General features: G+C 51.5%; 1 protein-coding gene and 3 long non-coding RNA genes across 4 annotated transcripts in view; 2 read left to right on the top strand and 2 right to left on the bottom strand.

Annotated features, from left to right (window-relative positions):
* The window catches only part of LOC310702064, a 51512-nt gene extending 50476 nt beyond the window's left edge, over window positions 1-1036 (top strand). The window contains exon 2 of the long non-coding RNA XR_014523188.1: window positions 887-1036. This is a non-coding gene — a long non-coding RNA (uncharacterized lncRNA). The remainder of the gene's footprint in view (window positions 1-886) is intronic.
* LOC310702107 overlaps window positions 1-9956 on the top strand; it is a 281230-nt gene that overhangs the window by 116915 nt on the left and 154359 nt on the right. The gene's annotated exons all lie outside the window — the stretch shown is intronic.
* The window catches only part of LOC310702145, a 32131-nt gene that overhangs the window by 16971 nt on the left and 5204 nt on the right, over window positions 1-9956 (bottom strand). The window lies entirely within an intron of this gene.
* LOC310701846 (H-2 class II histocompatibility antigen, E-S beta chain-like) lies at window positions 452-9956 on the bottom strand. Its single transcript, XM_083493297.1, is given in 8 exon segments — window positions 452-2487; window positions 3052-3075; window positions 4275-4385; window positions 4505-4786; window positions 7599-7868; window positions 9707-9830; window positions 9832-9863; window positions 9866-9956. Coding segments are annotated over 8 exon segments (933 nt in total). The 5' UTR covers window positions 9942-9956; the 3' UTR covers window positions 452-2473.

Below are 9956 nucleotides of genomic sequence, written 5' to 3' on the forward strand. Positions count from 1 at the left end.
GAATCGCCTCCGACATGATTAACGACCTGAGCCTCTGATAAGGCTCCAGGCGCATTCCCATTACACAGTTTCAAAGCAGCAGAAGTGATGAGAAGTTTGAGCTACATTGCTAGGTTTTGTTTTCTAGGCTACGCAGACAGAAAAGAAATACATCCTCTCTCTGTGAGAGACAGAGAGCAACTGAAAAGCAAAGGAACAGGAAACTGTAACATCACATCCGTCTCCTGGCTTCCGTGAGACTTCCAACAGCCTGGAATCTCTGCAATGTAAACAGAGTCCTGTGACTCCAAGAGCACTGCACAGTGGCAACACACAGAAACCATCAAAAACCACCTTTTCACAGGTGAAGTTGTGTGGAAATGGGCAGATTTCCCCCCTCCAGGATGGACAAGTGACACACTCTGTGAATATTGACCTTTAATTGAAGGAAACAGTTCAAAGACAAACAGAGGGAGGTTGAGGACAATCTTTATTGGTGCAGCTCAGAGCAAGTCATCCCAAGGCTTAACATCGTTATCACCACAAAATAGCTGAACCTTTACAGAGCAATTAAGAAATCACCAGCTCAGTGGAAACAAAAGCATCAGGGCAAAAGGAAGAGATGGGCTGTCCCTGGAAATGGACTCATGTTGCGAGGGAGAGGAGAGAGAGAGATTGAGGAGGAATAATAGGGGTGTGCACATTTAATTTATTGTTATATTGGGGGGGCGGCACCCCTAAATTCCTGGAACCAGTAATGGGTTGAATCAAGGTTTCTGGATCACCAGATCTAGCAGGGATTCAAAAGCTGGAATACTGATAATGGCTGCTAAGAATGAGCCATGAAGAAAGTGGGGGGAGCCCCACCCTGAGGTCCAAATTAGTGAGCAGGGACAAGAGTTTTGAGGATTTCAGTTGCTGTGGCCTGATGGGGGGGAGGTTTCAGTCTGTCAGCAGCCAGCTGGAAGGAGAGTCTCGGAACATGGCTGGTGTCTGTCTGAATCCAAAGCTGCTTTGGCTAGGAACCTCTTGGGGTTTTGATGCTGTGAGCCCATCATAGACTCAGGATGTATATATGTGTGTCAATAAACCATATGACCTAAAGACACCAGAGTTTTCGCTGCACCTCATTTCCTGGACCCCTGGAACCTCACACCACTCAAACATTGGGGTGGAGTGTATCAATAGTTGGGTAATGCCCACTTTGATCACGAGAAAGTTGTTGGGACTAATTTGCAACAAGGGGAAATGGGTCTTTGACTCCTATTTTCTCCAGAAGGCAGGTCCTTCCAAGAAGGGGCTTGCTGAAAGTGACTCAAAGTTTACGAGGAGGAAAACGTACGGGGAAATTCTGTGAGCTCCAGATCCTATCATGTGCCTTTCCAGGAAAGCATGAATTGCTGGTTTGACTGCACTTTAAGTATCATACATGGAAGGGCAGCTGCTTGGAGTGTAGAAGGTTCAGTCCCTGGAACGTTCAAGAAGGGCTAGAAAGACTCGCTCTCTGAAACATCAATTGAGCCACTGCCAGTCAGTGTGGGCATATGGGGCCAGACCTAGTGCGGACACTGCTGAGCCAGATGGACTCGGTCTAAGGCAGTTTCCAGTGACCCAGTGTTCCCAGTTCACCCAAGGGGCAGCTGGGGGGGGGGAGCCATCTTAGTCCACAGCAAGAAGAGCAAAAAAGGAATTGGGTGTGGGGAACCTTCTCCAGCCCAAGGGCCACGTGCTCTTCTGGGGAACCTTCTGGGGGCAAGGGGCAGCTGGGGGGGGGGAGCCATCTTAGTCCACAGCAAGAAGAGCAAAAAAGGAATTGGGTGTGGGGAACCTTCTCCAGCCCAAGGGCCACGTTCTCTTCTGGGGAACCTTCTGGGGGCTACACTCCAATGGTGGGCAGGAGCAGAGCATCAAAGGCCAGTGTGAAGTTTTCAGAGGAGACCAGTCTCTGCACAAGCTCACCCCCCCCCCTCTCCATCCTCCGTCAAGGCAAGCAAGAAACATGATTGAAGGACAAATCCCAGCCAGGCAAAGAGTCTGAAGGAAGGGGCAACGCAAGGCTGGGGAGAGTCCCAGGGGCCACATGGAGAGGTTTGGGAGGCCACATGGGACCCCTCCCCAATTCAGTTGTGAGGCTCCCCACCAGGGGTTGAAGGACCAGTCCTGACACTCTGACCAGATTCATGGTTGTTTTCAGGGACAGCTCAGGCTCCCCCTGGGAGATTCAAGGCACAAATTCTCTAGCAGAGAGGTGCAAAGAAGGAATCAGGTTGCCATAACTTGCAATCAACAAGCGGAAAGGGAAACAGAAAAAGAAACTTTCCCCAAATGACAAGCAAGCAACAGAGGTGGGGGAGGGGGGACACTGTCGTTCTTGATCTGTGACTCCTTCCATCCACCTTCCAAGGAGGTTTCCACCTCTGAGCATGGACAGAGGGCAACTGGCAGGAAGCAAAAAGCTTCTCCACATCCCAGGATCCTGATGGAGCAGCGAAGTCTAACTGATGAGTCCTGCAGACAGGAGAGAGAGACAAGCCCATCACTGTGGGGTGAGGAACGGGGAGAAAGGGGTAGAAGAATCCCTGGCAAGATTGGGGGGGGGACACTCCATAGAGCGGCCATCAGATATTGTGAACTACAATTCCCATCGCCTCCAGTTATGGGCCTGGCAGGGGGGCTCTGAGGAGGGAAGGAGGCAGAGGGAGGGAGACTTGGCTGGCTTTGGCAGTGGAGAAGAGGAGCTTCAGAAGAGACCAAGGAGATCTGTCTAGATCAGAAATGGGGAACCACGGACCCTGGACCAAATGTGGCCCCCAAGGGCCAAACACCAGCCCTGGTCTCCTCACTCTGCTAAGGAACTTTGCTTGACTGCCTCCCAGGTGGGATATTCCCCTGGAGACCCACTTCCTGGACCTGACCAATATCCAATGAGTGTGTGCATCAGGGGATGGATTGATCCATAGAAAGCCCCTCCCCTCTGTTCTACAAGGAAGCCATGGTGGGGGCACAGGAAGCAGCCAGGAGAAGGGGGCTGGGGGAGGGGGAGGAGGATGGAAGAGCAGAGAGGAAAGTTACCTGCAGGCTGAGGAACAGCTTGCCCTGGGAGAGAGAGAAAAGAATAGAAAGATTCAGTCAGCACCAGATATCCCCTGAAATAGCTTCTCTGAGAACATGCCCCCCAATCAAGATGACACACTCCAGGCACAGCTAGGAGCTTTCCCCTCCTCATTCTGTCCTAAGGAGTATGAGGGGGTGAAAGAAGAGTCTTTGTAGAAATAAATATTTCCTTCCCAATACAGAAAGGACCCTGGGGAACATCTTGCCAACTAATCTCTTCCCCATTACCCAATGCCCCCACCACACAAACCCTCCCATATTCCCTTATCTGCCTCCTTTGGGGCTCTGCATTGCCCAGTTGTTGATTTATTTCAGAGACACAAACAGCGGAAAGACCCAAGGGAGATGAATTCTGCCTCCTGACTGTCAGTGTCTCAAAGGCCCTTCGCTCAGTAGAGAGAGAGAGCCTTTGACTTACTGCTGGGACCAGGAAGTCAGCCTCTTAAGAGATCCTGCAAGTAATTCTAGCCCTGGAGCCGTTTATGTGATAAAAGGATACTCTATTCATAAAATAAAATTTCCTATTTGCTAGATAAGCAAGGGTTAAGGCACACAGAATCTCCTGTAAAAATCCTAGACTGCATTCTGTCAGGTCATATCCTCTTGTTTGCACAGGGCAGGAAGAGAACAATAGGAACATATTCGTTAATACTTCCTCTCCAAAGCTCAACTCTCTACCATCTTAGCAAAGACTACCAATTTTTATTTTAATGCAGCTTAGCAGTATTAGTTGGCATACTATTTTATGCTGTGTATGTTGCCTGCAATCAAATGTAAGTAAACATTTCTTTCCATTTATCTGTAGATGTATGGTTCATTCTCTGCAATGTGGGATGAAGAGGGGGAGGTCATCCAATCCCAAATTTAATTCCTAATTACTAGTGCTGGGACCAGGAAGCTGCAAAACATGTGTGTCCTTACTCTGCTCAAAGGCTTCAGAGCCAGAGATGCTTTTGAATTTCTCCCTCATATGTTGAATGGGAGGTTTAGGTCTTCATCTACAGATGTGAACCTCAGACCATCTCCATAAGAGCTGAGGCTCCATTTGAGACACCAAGAGGTACCTCCTAGGAGTGAACAGAACCTTCTCCAGATCCTCTGCCTAAAAACAGGAGGGGAGCCTGGAGCCCAATCCAGCCACACATCCAGCCCTCCCTCTCCCCCTGGCACCCCACCCTCACCTTTCTTGTTCTTCAGGTAAAGGGCGAGTCCAGTGGCCCCAAAGACCAGCCCCAGCACAATCCCCACAATCCCCGTCCACATCTTGCTCCTGGCAGAGTCCGACTGTGGCTCTGAAGAAAGAAAAAGCCCAGAGTGAGGAAAGGCAGGCCTGGGATCAGCCCCCTGAGGGGGGAGCAACCCATCTAGCCCCCCAGGAATGCCCCCCACTCCCAGTAGGAAGGGGTCCTACCCCATTGCACCGTGACGGGGCCTTCGAAGCTGGCGTGCTCCACCTGGCAGGTGTAGACGTCTCCACGTTCTGGCTTTGTCTCCAGCATCACCTGAATATGGAAGGTCCAGTCCCCGTTCCGGATGAGGTCCGTGGTCCACACTTTGGGCTCCTCCTTCCCGTTCCTGAACCACTTGATCTCGATCCCCGCAGGGAAGAAGCGGTTCACGGTGCAAATCAGCAGAGTGTTGTGTGGTGAAGATTCAACGTTGTCTGTGGGGGTGATCTTCACCTTGGGCTGGACTGTGGGAGGGAGGCAAGGGAGATGTGGAAGGAAGGTCAGAGATTTAGGCAGGGACCTGGAGGCTTCAAGGGAGGGAGGAGAGGCCACAGTTAATGTGGGAGGGGGGCTAGCCAGGGTGAAGCCTCTAGGGGGTGCAACTGAGGCTCCCAGCTTGCAGGGGGGGCCCTTTCTCTGACCACAGCCTTAAACTGCCTTTACTACTCAAAAGTCCCACTGAATTCAATGGAGCTTACTCTGAGATAACGGTGTAAAGATTCTGCAGTCTTATACTGCAATCAAGCATTTTTACTCAGAAGTAAGCCGCACTGAGTTCAGTAGGACTTACTCACTGGTCATTATCACTGCCTGATCATTATCACTGCCAACCTAGCAGTTCAAAAGCACGTCAAAGTGCAAGTAGATAAATAGGTACCGCTCTGGCAGGAAGGTAAACGCCGTTTCTGTGCCCTGCTCTGGTTTGCCAGAAGCGGCTTAGTCATGCTGGCCACATGACCCGGAAGCTGCACGCCGGCTCCCTCGGCCAGTAAAGCGAGATGAGCGCCGCAACCCAACCCCAGAGTCGGCCACACTGGACCTAATGGTCAGGGGTCCCTTTACCTTTACTTATGTGCCTGATCATTATCACAGTCTATTTTATTATTTATTATTATTATTATTATTATTATTATTAGTCATGATATTCCTTAGAATTCCTCAAATTATCTACTACTCTCTGAGGAGATCTACTTAAGGGTGAATGAAAGCCAGATACGCACACAGACAATTTTACTATTTGGAGAGACTATCTCTTCTCCAGCCTCTTTTTATGCCCTTTATGAACAAATGTGTCAAGTTTTGTGTGTGTATGCAAATACACATGGGGTGTGTGTGACAAAACAGGGTCTTTGCCCGGGTGACAGAAAGCCTAGGTTGCCCCCCCCCCTCGGAACAGTCAGTCAATCCTATGCTCCGAGCCCCCAACTTCCCACTCCCACCAGTGGGATCTCTGACCCTCCCCCCAATCTACCCAAAGCCAGCCCAGTTTCCCCAGTGTCAGGCTGCACATTCCGCAAACTGGGGGTTCCTGGGATGCCCCTCCCCTTCCTAGGACACTTTCCATCCTTCTGTCTCATTTCCCAGTCCTGGGAATCTCAGGAATTTGTCCTTCCTTTTCCCCTAGCAAACAGGATGATCTTCAGAATTCACTGCACAGTATCCTTCACTTAACACTACAATGGTCTCCTCAGTGTTTCCCACACTTGGGTTGCCAACTCTTTCTGGACTACAATTCCCATCCTCCCTGACCACTGGTCCTGCTCGCTAGGGATGATGGGAATTGCACAAAGACAGCTGAGGTTCTTGTGCCTTTGAGAGCTGAGTGGAAGGCAGAAATTCAACAGGTTAAGCCCTTTTTCTCCTGTGGAAATGGAATTATTGGGAAAGCTTCACCTGTTCACATTGGGAAAGCTTCACCTCTCAGACATCTAGGTGTGTGTGTGTGTGTGTGTGTGTGTGTGTGAGAGAGAGAGAGAGAGAGAGAGAGAGAGAGAGAGAGAGACCTGAGAGAGAGAGAGACCTGAGAGAGAGACCAGAGAGAGAGAGAGAGAGAGAGAGAGACCTCCAATTTATTTATGGGCCCTTCCCTCCAACTGAAAAACAGCACATTAATTTGTGTGTGATATAGAGCAGATGTTATGCAAATCCACAAGCACCCCCCAAGTGATTATAGTAATTTTCCTTTCAATATACTTTTGATTTAGGGATGATCCCTGGAGAATGGGGGGGGGGGGAGGGGGAGCTGGAGGGGAGCCTGGTGGCTGAAAACAGTAATGAGTGGGTGGGAAGGAAATGGACCATGTTTATCATAATAATTATTTAATCCTAAATGTGTGTGATTTTGAGATTGTGGGGTTAATTGCTAAACACCCCCGCCCCCGATTTAAACACCTCGATTCCCTGGAAAACCTGGACATATGGCAGCCTGACCTGAATCCATGTCAGGAGTGCAAGAAATGACATGCTAAGGCATCACAATTATTAATTGAGTGATGTCCAAATAACATCATTTTGTACTTTAATAATGTTCAGAGTTTCTGCTTGAAATGCACTTTCTCTCCTCCCCCTGAAAGGCTGCCTATTCCCCCCTTGCAGCCCCCCACTCTAATGGAGTCCAACGTTGGACTGTGTCCTGGGTTCAAATCCCCCCGGGCCTTGAGCCTCCTGGGTGTCCCTGGCCAGCCCCCCCCCTCAGCCTGGCCTCCCTCACAGGGCTGTTGTGGGGGTGGAGAGAGGAGAGGGAGAACCAGAGACAGCACAGGCAGTAAATGAAGTTTAGGGAAGTTTATAATGTTCTATTGTGCTTTTAATTCTGTTGGGAGCTGCCCAGAGTGGCTGGGGAAACCTAGCTAGATGGATGGGGTATTATTATTATTAATAATAATAAAATCATTACTTCTATTATTATTATTATTATTATTGTGTTGCAAGCTGCCCAGAGACCTACTGGTACAGTATAGGGCGGGATGCGAATTTAATTAATAATAAATAAACTACGACAGACACCCTCCACATTGCAATACAGGAAACGGGTTATGCTGCTTCCAGGGACATAAACTCCTCCTGCCCCCCATCCCAGCATCTGCCTCTGGAGTGGGGCGTCAGGAAAGGCCCCTCTTCCTCTCTGAAAAGCGGGAGGGGAGGGGGCGGGGGCGGCAGCAGCGACAGGGGCTTCGGGGGGAGAAAGTCACGTGTCCACCCCACGCCCCCCCCCGTTTTGGGTTATTCCGGGGGCCCGTTTCCCATGACGCCCCCCCTCTCCGAGTCTGGACTCACCGCGCCGGGCCTGGGCGAAGGGCGCGTCGATCTCGTAGTTGTGCCGGCAGAAGCGATCCACGTCGGCCATCTGGCCCCGCAGGATGTCCTTGTCCTGGTTCAATCTCTTGACGTCGGGCTCCCCCAGTTCAGCCACCGCCACGAACTTCCCTCGGTCGCTGTCGAAGTAGAGGAGCTCCTGCCGGTCGAAGAAGTAACTATGTAGGAGGCGGACCCGCTGCGTCCCGTTGGAGAAGTGGCACTCCTCCCTCGACTGGAACAAAAAATGCTCTGGGGAGGGAGGGGGGGGAGAAAGAAAATTGGGGGGTGGAGACTTCCGGTTCCCGGTTGCCTTGAGGGCGCAGCTCCCACGGTCTGTCTCTCTCCCATTCTCTCTCTCTCGTGTCACGTGATCTCATGGCGGGGGGGGGGCTGAGCAGAGAGACTCCCCCCCCCTTCACCTCCTCCCAAAGGAAAGGGAGAGAGCGATAGCAAAAGGCCGTTGGGGTGTGTGTGTGGAGGAATCACCTCCAAGGCCCGGGACCCCATGGGCATAGCCAGGATTTATGTTGGGGGGGGACAGAACCGAGCTATCTGCTTTGTTTAATTAATTTATTTGGGGGCAGCTGCTCCCTGCCCCTGATGGCTACGCCCATGCTTATCTCCCCCCCTCCCCCCTTTGATTGCCCTCCGGCTGGAAGAGGAAATGTTGGGGGGTGGGAGAGAGACCAGGAAAGGGGCGAGATGCCGAGGAGGGGGGGAGACGCTTGAAGGGGGTTCACTGCCTCCTCTCTCCCACGAGACCCGCCCTCCTCCAAGAGACCCAGTTTCACTTTCGCTTTCCCTGCCACAAAGCAGGAAGCGACGCCTGTCTACGCAGGAGCCCATTTCAGAACCCAGAGGACCCCAAGGGGGGGGACTGGGAGAGGGGGCCTGCCGCGAGGGGGGGTCAGGTTCCCCTTTGTCCCAGTTTTGCTGCCGGCGTCACGGGCGTAGGCAGGGAGGAGCAGCTGCCCCCCCCCAAATCATTAAACATCAATAAAAATACATAGCAAACTGAGGTGTCTCCCCCCCCCCAAACAAGTCCTGCACAGCCAACAAAAATCCTGGCTATGCCTATACCTAGGTTAGGAGCAGAAGAAAGGTACATTTATTTATGCGTTATGTGGAGTCCTTTATAGAGTTAATACTTTAATTGGTTATGAGATCTCCTGGAAATGATGGGAGGTAAATGGACTAATAATGATGAGGATCATTTTGAGAGGCAGGTGAAGAAGCGCTCAGGGCCAAATTCAGCTGCGCTCCCCCCTCCACGCCCCCCCAAGTCCCCTAGGGCTGCCTGCCATCAGCTGTCCTGCAGGAAGACTATTTAATGTGTGAATATTGTGGTTTTGTTAAAATTCAATTGAATGTTACTTGTAAGCTGCTGGGGTAGGATTTTAATCCTGAAAGGTGGGATGTAATTAATTGCAAGAAATAAATGCACTCTCTTTCCCAATCCCAGAAGCCTGAGCTGCTCTTTTTCAGAGGGGGGAGTGTTTTCCCTTCCCTCCTGCCCCTTTGCCCCAGTGTCCTGGAAGAAGCAAAGATCCCCCGTGGGGAAGCAAGGATTCTTCAACACCAACTTCGCTGAACTGAACCATGTTCTTCGGATGTCTGATTATCGCCTTCCAAAGCAGCTACTCTAGTCCTAACTTAAAAACGGAAAGCGAAATGCTGGTGGTCAACAAAAGAGGTTTAAAGATTCTCTCAAGGCAAATCTAACAAAATGTAGAATAAACATCGACAACTGGGAAACACTGGCCTGCGAGCGCTCCAATTGGAGAACAGCCTTTACCAAAGGCGTCATGGGCTTTGAAGACACTTGAACTCAGGACACAAGGGAGAAACGTGCTAAGAAGAAAGCACGCCTGCCAAACCCTCGAGGGATCAATCCCCCCCCCCCAACCTCTGTCCCCACTGTGGAAGGACGTGGGGATCCAGAATTGGCCTCCACAGTCACTTACGGACTCCCTGCTAAGATCATGGAAGACCATCTACGAGGCATCGTCAAATGAGCTCCCATGATGGGGGTCCCGCTAAGCGGAGTTTCCTCTTCCTTCTCCCCCCATTGCAGATTCTTTGCTCACCTGGAGGCGCCTCCACGCCCAGCCCCTCCGAAGCGGAGACCACCAGCGCCCCCATCCCCAGCAGGAGCCCCCCAAAGGCCAAAGGCGCAGCGCCGGAGCCCCGCATCCTTCTCTCTTCTTCGCCCCCAAATGGGACTTTCTCCGCTCAGCCCCGGGGAAAGTCCTGCAAGCCCCGCCCACCCCACCTCTCCGCCCCGCGAGCGTCCAATCCGCCTCCGAGCCCAGGCAGCGTCATCGGTCGCCAGGCAGG

The sequence above is a fragment of the Podarcis liolepis genome (assembly GCF_965112155.1).
Source record: "Podarcis liolepis genome assembly, chromosome: 2".
In the NCBI taxonomy this organism is placed as follows: domain Eukaryota; kingdom Metazoa; phylum Chordata; class Lepidosauria; order Squamata; family Lacertidae; genus Podarcis; species Podarcis liolepis.